This window comes from Loxodonta africana, chromosome 20, assembly GCF_030014295.1.
Source record: "Loxodonta africana isolate mLoxAfr1 chromosome 20, mLoxAfr1.hap2, whole genome shotgun sequence".
Taxonomy (NCBI): Eukaryota; Metazoa; Chordata; class Mammalia; order Proboscidea; family Elephantidae; genus Loxodonta; species Loxodonta africana.
The window spans coordinates 62555848-62573894 of NC_087361.1; the positions used below are offsets into that span (position 1 = coordinate 62555848).

An 18047-nucleotide genomic window follows, 5' to 3' on the forward strand; every position below is an offset into this window, starting at 1 on the left:
AAACATTATTAACAATGCAGAAGAAAAACTAGGTAACAGGGAGCTCCTAAAAACCAAACACCTATGTTCATGCAGACTTCACCAAAAGATTAAAAGATTACCTACAGACCGAGAAAAAGTTTTTAGCTATGACATTTCCTATCAGCGCCTAATCTCTAAAATCTACATGATACTGCGAAAACTCAACTACAAAAAGACAAATAACTCAATTAAAAAATGGGCAAAAGATATGAATAGACACTTCACTAAAGAAGACATTCAGATAGCTAACAGATATATGAGGAAATGCTGACAATCATTAGCCATTAAAGAAATGCAAATCAAAACTACAATGAGATTGCATTTCATTCCATCAAGGCTGGCATTAATCCACAAAAACAGAAAACAGTATATGTTGCAGAGGCTGTGGAGATATTGGAACACTTATACACTGTTGGTGGCAGTGTACAATGGTACAACCCCTTTGGAAATCAATTTGGCACTTCCTTAAAAAGCTAGAAATAAAACTACCATACGATCCAACAATCCTACTCCTTAGAATATAACCTAGACAAATAAGAGCCTTTACACGAACAGATATATGCACACCCATGTTTATTGCAGCACTGTTTACTACAGCGAAAAGATGGAAGCAACCAAGGTGCCCATCAATGGATGAATGGATAAATAAATTATGGTATATTCACACAATGGAATACTACCCATCAATAAAGAACAGTGAAACATTTCAGAACATGGAGGAGTGTGGAAGGCATTATGCTGAGTGATATTAGTCAGCTGCAAAAGGACAAATATTGTACAAGACCACTATTATAAGAACTGGAGAAATAGTTAAAAAAGAGAAGCAAATAGTCTTTGATGGTTATGAGGCGGGGAGGGAGCGAGTGTGAGAGGGGGTATTCACTAATTAGATAGTAGATAAGAACTACTTTAGGTGAAGGGAAAGACAACACACAACACAGGAGAGGTCAGCACAATTGGACAAAACCAAAAGCAAAGAAGTATCCTGAATAAACTGAATGCTTCGAAGGCCAGCATAGCAGGGGTAGGGGTTTGGGGACCATGGTTTCAGGGGGCATCTAAGTCAACTGGCATAATAAAATCTATTAAGAAAACATTCTGCATCCCACTTTGGAGAGTGGCGTCTGGGGTCTTAAACACTAGCAAGTGGCCATCTAAGATTCATCAATTGGTTTCAACCCACTTGGATCAAAGGAGAATGAAGAACACCAACAACACAAGGTAATTACGAGCCCAAGAGACAGAAAGGGCCACACAAGCCAGAGACTACATCAGCCTGAGACCAGAAGAATTAGATGGTACCTGGCTACAACCAATGACTGCCCTGAGAGGGAACACAAGAGAGAACCCCTGAGGGAGCAAGAGAACAGTGAGATGCAGACCCCAAATTCTCATAAAAAGACCAGACTTAATGATCTGACTGGGACCAGAAGGACCCTGGTGGTCATGGCCCCAGGAACCACTCCCACAGCCAATTCTTCAGACAGGGATTGGACTGGACAATGGGTTGGAGAGGGATGCTGCTGAGGAGTGAGCTTCTTGGATCAGGTGGACACTTGAGACTATGTTGGCATCTCCTGTCTGGAGGGGAGATGAGAGGGTTTAGGGGGTTAGAAGCTGGCGAAAGGGACATGAAAAGAGAGAGCAGAGGGAGGGAGCAGACTATCTCATTAGGGGCAGAGCAATTTGGAGTATGTAGCAAGGTGCATGTAAGTTTTTGTGTGAGAGACTGTCTTGATTTGTATACTTTCACTTAAAGCACAATAAAAATAATAATAAAAAAACGACAGTAATTAAGTCAATAATTTGTGAGATGTGCTGAAGATATACAGAATAAATAGAAAACATGGTGGAAAGCCCAAGCAATCATCATGTCCCCTTTGGGCTGACAGCGGTCAGTCATGTGCTCTCCCTGAGAAATGCAGGTAAACCCATGTCTGTTCAGCAGGCTAACTGGTGTTCTTGGCAGTGGCCAGGTGCACCTGCCCCTGCGCCTATCCCATAAACTGAGTGTGTATTACTGGCCAAAGGAACTCTTCTTCAAATCTCAACTCTGGTCCTTGTTACCACACCATAAACAGAGAAGGCTGATGAAACAGAGGGAGTAAGACAACATACAAGCACTGTATAAACCAGGATTCACATAGGGTGGTCCTTCCACCCTCCTGCATCCTATCCTAAGTGTATTAACCCACCTCATCTTGCTCTCCTTACTTCTTGCTTTATATATGGAATAGATTCACACACACGCACGCACACACACACCTAATTTGAGTACTTTAATATGGCCTGAGTCCTCTAACACAGCTTGCCTCGTAGTGTACTTGGAGGGTACCACTAACTTCCCACACAACAATTCAGATCAGGAAGGGCAATACAGCATAGTTAAGAACATTGTTTTTGCAGTTAGGCCTGGACTTGAATAATACTTTCACCATTGAAGAGCTGCTAATGCTTTGGTATGTTGCTTAACTCTCTGAGTCTCAATGTTTTCATCTGTAAAATGTAAATAATAACTTCCTGAAGACATGATTGTTAAAATTAAATAAGCTGCACAACACAATTCCTGGTATAATTCGTGATAGCTATTATTGTCGTTGTTAATTACACAATCTAGGTGTCACTGTTAGTTTGTTGGCTATATAGTTTGAAAATCTACAAAACAGTTAGTCAAACTTGTTCAGATGATAGAACACTGAGAAATATTCTTTGTGGAACATCATGAGAAGACCAACATATTAATATATCCATGTAGGATGTTCTTCTAGGTCAGGTACTATATTATACTACTAGAAATAAAATAGAAGAAAAACTTAAAATTGAGGAAATTCTTTCCCTAGTTGAATTGTTCTATACTTTGGGGAACTATGTGCATTATCGGCAGTGGGTAGTGGGTTATGTCCATTATTCAATTTTGACAGCAGATCAGACAATTCACCTAGGAAGAGCACGGACATACTACAGTATTATGAGATGTTGCTAAGAGGAAAGTTGTGAAACTTGAAAGGAAACTAAATCCTAAAAGTAAAGACTATCTTATGAAAACCTCTAGGATACGTTTGTAATTTTCATCATTATAGAAAGGTTAAAACAAATCCTTTCTAGCACAGGGCAAGACTTCAAAGGTGCAGAACAATTACTTTTATTGTTTTCATATTTTTGCTCCAAAAAATAAATAACTCAAAACCCAGGTACTAACCATTCTCAATGTATGATGTCACGAATGGAAATTTTAGTAGTTAAGCTGATCACCACTTATCCCCTTCAATTCTGTATATGAAAATGCAACATTATTTTGAAAGATCTGTGAAACGATATTAATCAACACCTTCCCAATAATAAAAAATAACAATACTTTAAAAGCCCCAAAAATATAATAACCCTAAGATGAAACAAATAGGTAAAAAATGCCAGAATGTTACTTATAAAGTGGTACACAAACAAAACAACCTATCTTGAGGTTGAAAACTGACGGAAGATTACTCTTCAGTCTTGTCTGCTGCTGTCATTTTTAGCTACCCGTTTTCCTTTTGGGAGGAGTTGAGGACTGGAACAGCCCTATATGTTTGTTGGATAAAGAATAGATCAAGGATGAAAACTGGAATCACAGCCACAAAGAAAAAGACAGTGACGAAGCCATTGCGTTTACCTAGAGGAGAAGCAAAGGATTATCCTCCTCCCAATCACATTCATTTAAAACATTCTATGTGCTTTTACTTACTTCAGGGCTCAGGACTGCAGTACTGTCACTTGGGACATCTTCTTCATATCCTTTATTATGAAAACTTTCTACTTCATGACCTGTGCTTCCTTCACTTGGGCACTTGTTATATGAGCATCTTGGGCTGTTGCTGCAGTGGGAGTGTTCACATTTGTTGTCCCCGATTTCTGAGGGTGTACATGAGAGATGGGGAGAACCACTGTCATCCTGATACGGTGGTGGCTGCAATTCATCCAGTGGGGGTGTTCTTCTCATTCTCTGAATGCAGTTCCCTGATAATGATTAAGAACCTGGTCACTGTTTCCAATTAGCCTCAGATGCACTACAGCTTTAATAACTATATATACATTGAAAAACTGGACGAAAGTTTGCAGGAATGGAGCTATTAGATTTACTAGTGAGTTTTCTTCTTCTCTAGCTTAGAAACAAAAATGAAATAATCTGGTTCCCCACCCCTCTCTTTACGCATAATAAGATTAGGAAAAATAAAAGTCATATACTAAAAGAGATCCTGTGGTTATGTACCACAAAAAATGGGAGAATGATTAAGCATTAGTAAAACAGCGTATTTATTCGGTTTTCCCTTTCAGCATACATACTTTGTCATTTATTCCCCTGTGCTCTGCAGCCTATCTAAACAAAATAATAAAAATATCGTTTGTAAAATAGACATAAAGACCTCTTTTGCTTTTTTTCCAGTTACTGAGATGAACTTAAACTAGTATTCAGCTTAGCAGGGTCAGAAGCTATTTTTCTACGTCTATCCTGGATCTTTTTTATCCTGGATCCAGAATCCGAAATGAGATGCACTGTAAATCTAGCCCTAATCCCTGCTTGCTAACCTGCATTGGTCAGCAAAGACTGAAAGACATATCATGTCTCTTCTCCATAAGGTTAACCCCCATTCCGTTTCACATCCGTGTCTGTGTTCCATGTAAAGTATGGCTCCGTCTTGTCTACAACAGGCATCTCTACCTCTAACAGCTAACTGAAACCATATTTTCTTTCAGTCTCAAATAATTTTTTGAATTTTTACTGTGATGATGGAGAATAAACACATCTGTGAACGAGGATGCAAGTGCAGGTCGGAGGTGGGTAGATGTAAGGAAATATAGTTCAGTGTACAATTTAAGAATAGCTAAGTTTGTGCAGGTAAATTCTGAATGCCATATCAGATATTAAATTTAAACACTGCTAATTTTTTTCTTTTAATGGACTGTGTATTTCCTTTCTCCAAAAAAAAAAAAAACCTCTGAAAAAGGTAGTTTGTATTATAATTCTTATAATAGAGTTCAATTCAAATATTCAATAGTTCTTCTGTCCTTCTTAAGAAAGAAAAACTTTACATAAGAACTACAGGCTCATTTAAAAATTACCACAATGGCTGGTTCAAAAGAAAAATATTAATTTGCATAAACTTAGCACAAATTTACATATTTGCTCAGGAGTCCTAATTTTGGAAAAAGAAAATTAAATGTCATACCTAGTAAGTCTGATATACTAACTCTAGTTTATAAAACATAAATAAAAAGTAGAGAAGATACTGAATTAATAGAAAAAAAAAGCTAAATTAGAAAAGATAGATTAAATAGACACATCACAAGTAGTAGCTAATAAAACACAAAATTACAGACTAATGAGGAGACAAGTAGCCTTAAGTGACTATCTGGCTTAATCAATTTCTGTGGGGTAGGGAAGCATGTGTGGCTGGCACAGCTGATTGGCTGACCTAATCAAATCCATAATCTCCTTCTTTCCCTAGATGCATTCCAATTAGGGCACTTGTTATACGAGCCAATGAGACCTAAGCAGAAGGTTTCAGGGTGGGGCTTCTTGGAAAACTTGTTTTCCTGATAAAAGCTGGCAGACTCAACTGGCATCTCCTTTTGTCCGCTTCATATTCCCCCTTTCCCTTGCTTGTATGTGCAGAACCCAAGAAGCAGCCACCTTATACTCATGAAGTGACAAGCATGAGAATGAAAGCTAAGGATGGAGAAGCAGAAAAACAGAAAGAGCCTGGATCTCTGAAGCATCACTGAGTAGCTACTCCCAAAGTTCTTGATGCCTGAGACATATAACTCTCTATTTGTTAAAATAACTGGACCTTGGATTTTCTGTTATTTCCAAATATGTTCATGACTGACACAGTTTACGAATCATGAAACCAACACCCCCCATTTAAAAATGTACATTTTACCAGCCAGTGAATTAAATTAGATGGTAATACCTAAATACTTGCTGTAACATCAAGGCAATTAAATATTTCCCAATGTTGTATTTCTAGGAGTCATCATGCCATCTTTTCCTTTATCTTTTTTCTTAAAAGAGAGGTAATATTTTCCAGAAGTCTCTCAGCATACTGCCCCACAGATCTCATAGGGCAGAATGGGTCACATGTCTATTCTGAAACCCATTTCTGGTAAGGGAAATGGGATTACCATAATTGGCTTAGAATAATCAGAAGCACCAAAATTCGAGGATGGGAATGGAGCCAGCTTCACTGCTCATAATATATGGAGAAGTACATGCTTGTACAATATAGGTCCAGGGAGGATGAAGGTAGGAAAAGGGTGTTGGCTAGAAAACCAACATGTCCAGCCCTTGTCTTCCTTATCCTCCAAGGTGTCAACTCTCTCTGTTTTCATCTTTATTAGACCACCTTCCCTCTCTGTGGCTCTTTTTTCCCCAGTAGACTTTCCACTACAATATCCTTCTCTGAACTTCTTTTGATGTGACCAGTACAATATAATTTCTGCCTGGTAATAATGTTATGCCTTATTTTCTTTGGTTTACTTGTTGTATATTAGGTCCCTGCCAGCCAACTAGGGTATTTATACAGAAATACAGACAAAATAACTAGAGATTAAAATATACTTCTAAAAAAACCATGGATCAAAAGAAAAATTACAACAGAAATTAGAAAATGTACTGAAGAGAATAATAATAAAAAGAATCTATATAAATACTTGTGGAAAGCAGCTAAAGCCATGCTTGGAAGGATATTTATGGGTCAAAGTACATACGTTTGGAGCCCTGGTGGTGCAGTGATCAAACACTTGGTTGCTAACCAAAAGGTCAGCTGTTTGAACCCACTAGTTGCTCCACAGGAGATAGATGTGGCAGTCTGCTTCCATAAAGATTTACAGCCTTGGAAACCCTATGGGACGGTTCTACTCTGTCCTGTAGGATTGCTATGAGTCGGAATCGACTCGACAGCAACGGGTTTGGTTTGTAAGTATATATATTTATGGGGAAAGGGGAAAATCAATTATCTAAATCCTAAATCTCCATCTCAAGAAATTAAAAAACGAACACCAAAAATTAAACCCCAAAACATAGGAGGAATAATAAAGAATAGAAATTAAATAGAAAACACACACGCAACAGAGAGCACCAACAAACAAAACAAAATTCACTGAAAACACTAATAAAAATTGATAAGCTGCTGGAAAAGATTGGTCATGAAGAAAATGATGAGGCAAACTTATTAATACCAGGAATAAAAAAGTGACATCTTTTCAAATACCACAGACATTAAAAGGATAACAAACTTTTCTTTTGCCCTCCCCTTTCTGAAAATTCCAGGCCTAAAGCCATTCGGTGGGGCAGAGGATGGTAGGGGTCTGCCCTGGTGGTGGTGAGGAAAGCTGCAGTGACCCAGACTGATACATCAGAGCCCAAGTGGAACGACATAAGAAGGGTGTCCATGTCCATGTGGAGGTGCAGCCCAGTACACAGTGTCAGAGCCCAAGTGGAGTGAGAAGGGCCTTCATTTCAGGAAGTGACCAGGAATGAGGTGCAGAGTCACACCACGATGAGGAGGGCATCCACCCCTGGGGGCAGCGCAACATAGTGTGTTGGAGTCTGACCAGGATAAGAAAGGCCCAGTGTGAGCCTCAAGAGGAAAAGGAGGATTCCTCAAGGAGCAGTAGCCTGGCCTGGGGCAAGAGCCCATACAAGGTGAGGAGGGTGTCCACATGGAGGGAAGAGGAGGAGCCTGGCAAGTGGAGTTGGAGTGTGAGGATCTGAACCATGGAGGGATGACTAGTGTGGGTTGTTGAAGCCCGTGTAGGGTAAGGAGGGTGTCCACACAGAGGGGTGCCTGGTAAGAGATATCAGGCAACGAGCAGAGTGAGGAGTGCATCCACGCAGGCAGGAGGTCAGGCACAGAATGTCAGAGCCTAAGAGGCTATGGGGAAGGTATTCATATGTAAGAGTGGCCTGGAGTGGGGTATGGTAAGGCCAAGTGAGGTAAGGAAAGCAACTATGTGGGGGGGAAGAGGGAGTTCTGAAACAGGGTGTCACAACTCAAGCAGGGTGATGAGTGTATCCGTATGTAGGGCAAACTGGAATTGGGGTGTCAGAGCCCATGCTGTGAGGGTCACAAGGATATCTACAAGTGGGGGAGGCTGCATGGGACATCAGAAGAAAAATAGAGTGAGGGGGCACACATGTGTAGGGGGTGACTGATCAGATAGTAAATATATTCAAGTTAATGGGTGCCAGGCCACTCACTGTTAGAGAGCTTCAAATGTTTAAAAGGGAAAAAATTAGAACAAATTCTGTATTGAATTAGAATTGGAGATAATGTGAGCTCATAGTTTTTAATCTATAGATAGAAATAAATACAGCGTAGATATAATAAATATAGTATAAATATAGTATAAATATATCATATGGGTGCATTTATACATAGAGGCACACCCACACATAAATACTGTAGCTCTGCCCACTGACAGGGTTTGGGAACATCAACACCTTGATAGCAATGAGCACATCTAATACCTAGATCTTGGCTTCTAAATCTATTCTCCACTAAAAGGAACCAGAACTCCTTGGAGAAATGATTCATCCAGGGCTGGGACAAGATGAATAAGATGAACCTAGAAAAACTTGCTGCATTAAAAGTAAAGACATGCTCAAAGCATGATGGGGACATGTTAACAGCACAAAGAAGCCAGCTTGAAGGGGCTCCTGTTGACCAAATCCCACCAACAATTTGAGTTTCAGAATAAATTATTACAGTAACTGATTATATAACATATTGAAAAAACAGGAAACTGTAAGTCTATACATATATAAATAAATATATGAATAATTTTTTTTTGAGGAACAGTGTATCTTCACAGTTACAAAGAACCTTCCTATAAATACTTGTTAATTACAAAGAGAAAAAGAGTAATTTTACACTGGAAAAGTCTCACGGATACCACCTCAATGAAAAGATCGAAGTGAACACTATAGGTAATTGGGCATATAAAAATGGTGCACTGTGGTTAAGAGGCAATGAGAAGAACATAGCACCACTTCTGTGCTATTACAGCTAAAGGTGCAAAACCTGAATCTAATCATGAGAAGTATCGGGCAAACTCAGATATTTTACAGAATAACTGACCTGTAAAAAAAAAAAAATCAAAAGAATATAACCGAAGAATTGTTTTAGACTGAAAAGAGACTAAAGAAACGTGACCACTAAATGCTAAACATAATTTTGAAATGGATCCTTTTGTTAAAAGGAACATTATTTGGACACTTGATGAACCCTGAGTAAAGCCTGAGGGTTATATGGTAATAATAATCAATGTTAATTTCCTAATTTCGTTTGTTGTATTGTGGTTCTGTAGGAGACTTTCCTTGTTTTTGTATTTGGATGTAATGAAGTATCAGGTCAGCCATTTATTCTCAAATGGTTCAAGGGGAATAAAAGTCTTTGTACTGTATTTCTAACTTTCTTTAATTTTGTAACTGTTTTTAAAAAGTCATCTCCATAAAAAGATACCTTCATAATTTATGAAAATAAATTTTAAAATTAGATTATATAGACAAATTCCCAGAGAAATACAACCTATCGAAGCAGATCCAAGAACAGGAAAATTATGTAATATTAAAGCTATGAAAGAAATTGAATCCATATTTTAAAACCCTCCCAACAAAGAAAATTCCAGGTCTACAAAGCTTCATAGGCGAACCATATAATTTAAGGAACAAAAAACACTAATCTTACACAAAATCATTCAGATAATATAAAGAGCGGGAACATTACTGAAATTGTTTTATGAGGCCAGTATAACCTTGACACCAAAGTTTGAAAAAGAAAATTATAACCAAATCCTTCTTATGAACACAGATAGAAAAATTCTGTACAAAATATTAGCAAACCAAATCCAGAGTTATATAAACAGAGTACTATATCACAACCACTTTAGGTTTATACTAGGAATACAAAGTTCTTCATCAAATTCAAGGTGGGTTTAACATTCAAAAATCTATATAATTCATTGTATTGAAACAATAAAGGTGAAAAGTAATGTGATAATCTTAATAGATTAAATAAACTTGATAAAATTCACTATTCATTCATGATAAAACCTCTGAGCAAACTAGGAATAGAAGGCGTCTTAGTCATCTAGTGCTGCTATAACAGAAATACCACAAGTGGACGGCTTTAACAAAGAGATTTATTTTCTCACTGTTCAGTACAAGTCCACATTCAGGGTGTCAGCTCCAGGGGAAGGCTTTCCCTCTCTGTCGGCTCTAGAGGAAGGTCCTTGTCATCAGTCTTCCCTTGGTCTGAGAGCATCTCAGCACAGCAACCTCCGGTCCAAAGGATATGCTCTGTTCCCAGCACTGCTTTCTTGGTGGTATGAGGTCCCCATGTCTCTCTGCTCACTTCTCTCTTACATATCTCAAAAGAGACTGGCTTAAGACACTATCTAATCTTCTGGCTCTCATCAATGTAACTGCCACTAATCCATCTCATTTCATCATAGTAATAGGATTTACAACACCTAGAGAAATCACATAAAATGGTGGATGATCACACAATGCTGGGACTCATGGCCCAGCTAAGCTGACAAATATTTTGGGGGACACAATTCAATCCATGACAGAAGGCAACTTTCTTCATCTCTCATAAAGGGTATCTACTAAAAGTCCAATAGCAAACATCATATTCAATGGTGAAATGTTGAAATCTTTACCTCTGAGATCAGGAATGAGAAAAGGATGACTATTATCACCACTTCTACTCAACAATGTACTGGAGGTCCTAGCCAGCGCAATAAGGCAAGAAAAAGAAGATGTAAAAGGATTGGAAAGAAAAAATTAAAACTTTCATTACTCTCAGAGGACGACTGTGAAGTAGAAAATCCAAAATAATCTAGAAGCAATCTACTAACGATAGTAAGTAAACTTAGCAAGATTATTAGATATGAGGTCAATATAGCAAAATCAACTGAATTTTCATACACATGCGATGAATAATTAGAAAGTAAAATTTAAAACTAATCCCACATATATAATAGCATCAGATAACACTGAACACCTAAGAATAAATCTAAGAATTGACCTTACTGTTATTTTCCTAGTTCTTGGATTTATAAGAATGGATACTCTTAGTAATTGGCAGAACCCAAACTTTGGCTTTCTAACCAGTAGCCACCATTGGTTAATACTATAGCATAGGAAGGAGCCCTGCTGGCGCAGTGGTTAAGAGCTTGACTGCTAACCAAAAAGTCGGCAGTTCGAATCCACCAGCTGCTCCTTGGAAACTCTATGGGGCAGTTCCACTTGGTCCTACAGGGTCACTATGAGTCAGAATTGACTCGACGGGTTTGGTTTTATTTTGGCTTATTGGAAGGGACCGGTGGAAACCATTGCAGTTTGCATTCTCCAACAACAAGGCATTCTTAGAGAAAAAGTTAGAGACTTGAGAATTGTAGGTTTGGTGATATTCTTCACTAGTTTGGCCCCTGCAAAAACTAATAGCCTTGAAAAAAGATGACAGATTATCATAAACTTAATTGGAAGATTAGTTCAACTGCAGTTGTCACACCAGATGGAATCTCCTTATTGAGCAAATTAATACAGCCTTGGTATTTGATATGTAGTTTAACCTCGCAAATGCTTTTTCTTTCATAACAACTCAGAAAGAATGACAGTAACAAGTTGTTTTCACCTGGCGATGCCAGCAATACCTCTGCTGTCCAGGTTCAGGTAAACATAACGCTTTTGGTCTACGCCACAACCTGCTCTGCAGAGACCTTGGCTATTTCGACATTACACACTATATCTCCTTGATCCTGCTCTTGATGAGAGCAAGCTATTAGGACCTGGGGAGTAAAACAATTGATAGATGAAGTACCTCGGTAAGCTATACAGTGTGACAGAATTGAAAACTAAATCCTACAAAAATATAGAGACTTGCCGCCTCAATACACTTTTTGTGGATCCAGGGGCATGAAGGGATATTCATTCGAAAGTCAAAGATAATTTACTACCCCTTGTGCTGCCTCCCACTAAGAAGACAAAAGGCTTGGTTGGTTTCTATACATGTGGACAGCAGCATACTCTTTGAGTAGGTATACAGCTCTGACCCATTTATAAGATGAACTGAAAGGCTACTGGCTTTGCATAGTGCCAGAACAAAGGAAGTCTCTCCAGATGACCAAGTGCATACCAATAAAACAGTGTTACAAAATTTTGTTAAATAAAGGAAAAAAATTTTTTTTGCAGAGATATTTCCTCAATGTGAACCAACCTTGACTGGCAGGGCAGAGAACTTCTAAGTTCACAGATCATGAACTCACACTTTATTTTTGTTTGACATTAAGGAAATAAAAGAGCAGACAATATTAAGAGATGTTACTAACTGCTCTAGGTTTTAGCACTCTTCTAATTAAAACATGTCATAGAAATACCACAACGTACATAAGAGAAAAAGCAGAACAAAACACTATTTTCAAAATTGCCTTCCAAAAACAAATGTGACAAAGTCTAATAAGAACAGTTAAAATAATCTGACTAGACCTGAAAATAAGATTTCTTTCAGGAAATACTGGAGGCAGTTTTGTTTACAAGATTGCCTAAACAACTAAATGACATGACATACAGCAAATTTCTACCATAGTTTTTGTCCTATAGTAGGCACTCAATAAATATTTTAAGAAGTACAATAATAAATCAGTGGAAATATTTAATATACAACACATGTGCTTTGATTGCCTACATTAGAGATTACCATTAAAATATTTAATATAATTCAAGATCACAAATATTAAGATATGAGAGCAATATTATTCCATTGGATAATCAATAAAACTAATTTTTACCTAGAAAAACATGCACACAAAGGGAGGAAGGGGTAAAAGGGTGATTTGACTTATAAACAGAGTAGATATTTCAAATTCATTGCTACAAAATTCACTGAATTATCCTAAATAATACAGCAATTTTCGAGGACAAAATAAAATTGATGGACTTATTCCTCATAAAAACTTACAGGCAGGGAGGCCAACATGCCAACATGGTGGCTTAGTCAGATACACCACGCCATCCCTCTATAGCAAAGTCCCAAGGAACCAAGTGAAGCAGATACAGATGACAATCCTGGAACCCTGGCATCAAATGAAAGGAAAAAGAGCTAGATCGAACACTGACTGGAAGAAGAAAGTGACTGACAACTACAAACAAGAAGAGGGAGTAGAAGGGCCCTGCCAGCCAGCCTGGCACAACGTGGCCACCTTGAGACAAAAACAGCAGCAACCTCCAGTGAGGAGGAGCACAGCAGGCAACTGCACAGAATTTCCCGACAGACACAGAGTAACTGGGTAGATATACCTGGAGTGAATAAGATCCTGATTGCTTGCTACAGCCAACAGGAAGAGCCCAGGTACCGTTGCCCAGTGACAAGAGCACACGCTCCCCCCTCCCCCCTCCTGGTGATTAGCAGCACAAACTGACCCATTTCTGCAGCCCCAACCACTGGGAAACAAGATACAAGCCCCTCCTCTCCCACCCACCCAGCCCTGACTGCCACCCTACTGCCTGAGGACCCCGACCCCGCTGAACAACACTGGGCACTCCATCTGCCCCCCTTCCCACCTGCTGACCCAGCCAAGCTTCTTCCCTCCTCCCCCAGTGCTGTGTGGTGAGAGGCTGCGGTGGCAGTGCGAACACACCAGCACCCACTCACCGTTCGCCCCCTCAACCCCTCCCAGTAAAGGGCAGTGTCTTAGGCTGCGTTCTCTAGAGAAGCAAAACCAGTAAAGCATACATATGTATATATAGAGGGAGATTTATATCAAGCAAACAGCTCACGCAATTGCAGAGGCTGGAACACCCCAAATCCATGGATCAGGATAGAAGCTTCTCTTGATTCATGTAGCTGCAGGGGCTGGTGAACCCAAAATCAGCAAGTTGAAGGGCAGGGCTTCTGCTCACAGGCTGTGAAGATGGATGAATTCCAACACTGGTAGATAACCTGACACCTCAAATCCCAAGAACCAGAGGTCAGAAGAACAGGAGACAGTCGCAGGGTCCAGAGTGAACATAAAACCCAGAACATCTCCTTATATTCCGATGCAGGTCACCCCCCCCAGGAAACTCCCTTTCAACTGATTGGCTACTCACAGTTGATTCAATCACGGGAGTGATGACATATAAACACTGAAAATCATGGCCCAGCCAAGCTGACACACAATCTTAACCATTGCAGTGAATCCCTTGTCAACTTGGCACATGTACACATTTCCTTAAACCATACATAATTTCTGAATAAAGACAATTAAAAAGTCATACTTATGCCTAACATGATACAACAAACATACAACCCAAAACGCACTTGCCCTGTTTGCATCTTACATCTTATAAGAAAATAAAAATATCTGATGCACACATACAAAGCAGAAATACTCATAACAATTACAGTCCTTGTTTCTGCAGCTGGTCACGTGGCTGTAACTGGTAACTATCTTCTTCCACCACCCAGTCCGTATTCCCTTTGCCCTCAGCAAGCACCTCAGCTGGTCGTGGCTCTTTGCCTGGTGGTATGACCCAAGCTTTCATTCCTGAAGGGTCTGGGTCATTAGTAGTCATGTTGGAATTGGGTTGCTGCAGTTTTCCATTGACTTTAATCACAAGACATGGTAGTACTAGGAGACGTCCTAAGAGATCTCCTGCATTCCAGACATACTCTTCTATACCTCCATTATGTAATATCAATCTGATTTCCTCTTGGTAATCAGGATCAATGACACCAGCCAGTATGGTAACTTCCTTCTTCACCTGTTGATCCAGAGGCATAAGGAGCTAAAAGCGGCCAGGTGGCATTCTTAACTTCAGTTCAATGCAATCAGTGATGTGTCTCCAAGTGGGAGCATTCCTTCCTTTGGAACTAAGACCTCTAGACCTGCAGTGCATAAGGTCATGGGGAGAGGAAGCAAAAATTGTGTGAGTGGGTCACTAGGAGTAATAGTGAGTGGTGCCACTCCCATTTCCACCCCTTGATCCCTGGACCCATGAATCCTGGCTATGGGAGAAACAGTACCACATATTGGACACTGGTTTAGAGTATATACAGCCTCCTGGAGAACATTGTCCCAATCCTGAAAGGTACTGCCACCTAGCTGGCACTGTAATTGTATCTTTAGAAGGCCATTCCATCATTCTATTAAGCCAGCTGCTTCAGGATGATGGGGAACATGGTAAGACTAGTGAATTCCATGAGTGTGGGCCCACTGCTGCACTTCGTTTGCTGTGAAGTGAGTCCCTTGATCAGACACAATGCTGTGTGGGATACCGTGACGGTGGATAAGGCATTCTGTAAGCCCATGGATGGTAGCCTTGGCAGAAGCAATGTGTACGTGGAAGGCGAATCCATATCCAGAGTGTCTATTCCAGTAAGGACAAATCGCTGCCCTTTCCATGATGGAAGTGGTCCAATATAATCAACTTGCCACCAAGTTGCTGGCTAATCACCTTGAGGGATGGTGCCATACAGGGGACTCAGTGTTGGTCTTTGCTACTGGCAGACTGGGCATTCAGTAGCAGCTGTAGCCAAGTCAGCCTTGGTGAGTGGAAGTCCATGTTGCTGGGCCCATGCATAACCTCAATCCCTGCTATCATGACCACTTTGTTCATGAGCCCATTGAGCAATGACAGGAGTAGCTGGGGAAAGAGGATGACTGGTTTCCACAGAATGCATCATCCTACCCACTTGAATGTTAAAATCCTTCTCTGCTGAGGTCACTTTTTGATGAGCATTCACATGAGACACAAATATCTTCACTTCTTTGGCCCGTTCAGAGAGGTCTATCCACATACCTCTTTGCCATATATCCTTGTCTCCAATTTTCCAATCATGTCCCTTCCATGTCCCTGACCATCAAGCCAAACCATTAGCCACAACCCATGAATCAGTGTATAATCACATATCTGGCCATTTCCCCTCCCAAGCAAAATGAATGACCAGGTGCACTGCTCAAAGTTCTGCCCATTGAGAGGATTTCCCTTCACCACTGTCCTTTAGGGAGGTCCCAGAAAGGGGCTGTAGTGCTGCCACTCTCCACTTTTGAGTGGTGCCTGTACATCATACAGAACCATCTGTAAACCAGGTACGAGTTTTCTCCTCTTCAGTTAGCTGATCATAAGGAACTCACCCATGAGGCCATACGTGCAGACTGGGAGGTGGAAGGTAACATGACAGAAGTGGAGACAATATGCATTTGGGCCACCTCCTCGTGCAACTTACTTGTACCTTCAGGTCCTGCTCAGGCCCAATCTTGTATATACCACTTCAATTTAGTGATGGGGTGCTGCTGCGCACACCCAATTTTATGACTCTGAACCTTCAGTTCAAGATGGGCTGCTCAGGCCACATGGTGACTCGGTATCCCAAGGTTAAGCGTTCAGTCTCTGCTAAGGCCCAGTAACACGCCAAAAGCTGTTTCTCAAAAGGAGAGTAGTTATCTGCAGAGGATGGCAGGGCTCTGCTCCAAATTCCTAAGGGTCTGAGCTGTGATTCACCAATAGGGCCTGCCAAAGACTCCAAACAGCATCCCTACCTGCCACTGACATTTCAAGCACGATCTGATCAGCTGGATCATGTGGCCCAAATGGCAGAGCAGCCTGCACAGCAGCCTGGACCTGTTACAAAGTCTTCACTTGTTCTGGACCCCACTGAAAACAAGAAGCTTTTGGAGTCACTTGATAAATAGGCTGGAGTAGCACACCCAAATAAGGTATACATTGCCTCCAAAATCCAAAGAGGCCCACTAGCATTGTGCCTCCTTTTTAGTTGTGGGAGAAGCCAGATGCAATACCTTATCCTTTACTTCAGAAAGAATATCTCAATATACCCTCTGCCACTGGACTCCTAGAAATTTCACTGAGGTGGAAGATGCCTAAATTTTTGTGGGACTAATTTCCCATTCTCTAGCATGCAAACGTTTTACCAGTAAGTCCAGAAGTCATTGACACCTCTTCCTCACTAGGTCCCATCAGCATAATGTCATCAATGTCATGGACCAGTGTGCCTTCTTGTGCAAGGGAAAGGTGATCAACGTCCCTGTGGACTAAACTATGACATAGGGCTGCAGAACTGACGTAGCCCTGAGGTAGGCAAGTGAAGGTGTATTGCTTGCCTTGCCAGCTGAAGGCGAACTGGTTTCTGATGGTCCTTTGAAACAAATATGGAGGAAAGGCATTACCCAGATCAACGGCTGCACACCAGGCACCAAGAGATGTATTAATTTGCTCAAGCAATGGAACTGCATCTGGAACAGCAGCTGCAATTGGAGTCACCACCTGGTTAAGTTTTTGATAATCTACTGTCATTCTCTAAGACCCACTTGTTTTTTGCACAATCCAGATAGGAGAGTTGAATGGAGATGTGGTGGGAATCACCACCCCTGCATCCTTCAAGTCCTTGATGGTGGCAGTAATCTCTGGAATCCCTCCATGGATGTGGTATTGCTTTTGGTTTACTATTTTCCTAGGTAGGGGTAGTTCTAATGGCTTTCACTTGGCTTTTCCTACCATCATAGCCCTTACTGTATTTGTCAGGGATCCAATGTGGGGGTTTTGCCAGTTGCTGAGTATATCTATCCCAATTATGCATTCTGCAACTGGGGAAATCACTACAGGATGGGTTCAGGGAACCACTGGACCAACTGTGAGATGGACAAGAGCCAAGACTTCATTAATAATCTGACCTCCATATGCCCCTACTCTGACTGGTGGGCCATAGTGACATTTTGGGTCTCCCGGAATTAGTGTCAATTCACAGCCAGTATCCAGTAATCCCCCAAAAGCCTGATTATTTCCTTTTCCCCAATGAACCGTCACTCTTGTAAAAGGCTGTAGATTCCTTTGGGGAAGGCTGGGAGAAAGATTAACAGTAAACATTTCTGGCACTGTATTGGAGTCCTTCCTCAAGGGAATCTGGCCTCCCCTTCATTCAAGGGGCTGTAGGTCTTAAAACTTGCTCAAATCTGGGAATTGATTCAGGGATTGTGACTCTCTACTC

The 18047-nt window shown here is 40.6% G+C and overlaps 1 protein-coding gene across 4 annotated transcripts in view; it reads right to left on the minus strand.

Annotated features, from left to right (window-relative positions):
• The window catches only part of SYT14 (synaptotagmin 14), a 437307-nt gene that overhangs the window by 132690 nt on the left and 286570 nt on the right, over positions 1–18047 (minus strand). For 3 of the 4 annotated variants that reach the window (XM_064273241.1, XM_023548406.2, XM_064273240.1), the window contains one exon: positions 3743–4014. The exons of the other annotated variant lie outside the window; for it this stretch is intronic. In XM_064273241.1, coding sequence (XP_064129311.1) covers positions 3743–4014 — 272 coding nt within the window. The remainder of the gene's footprint in view (positions 1–3742; positions 4015–18047) is intronic. 4 annotated transcript variants of the gene reach the window in all.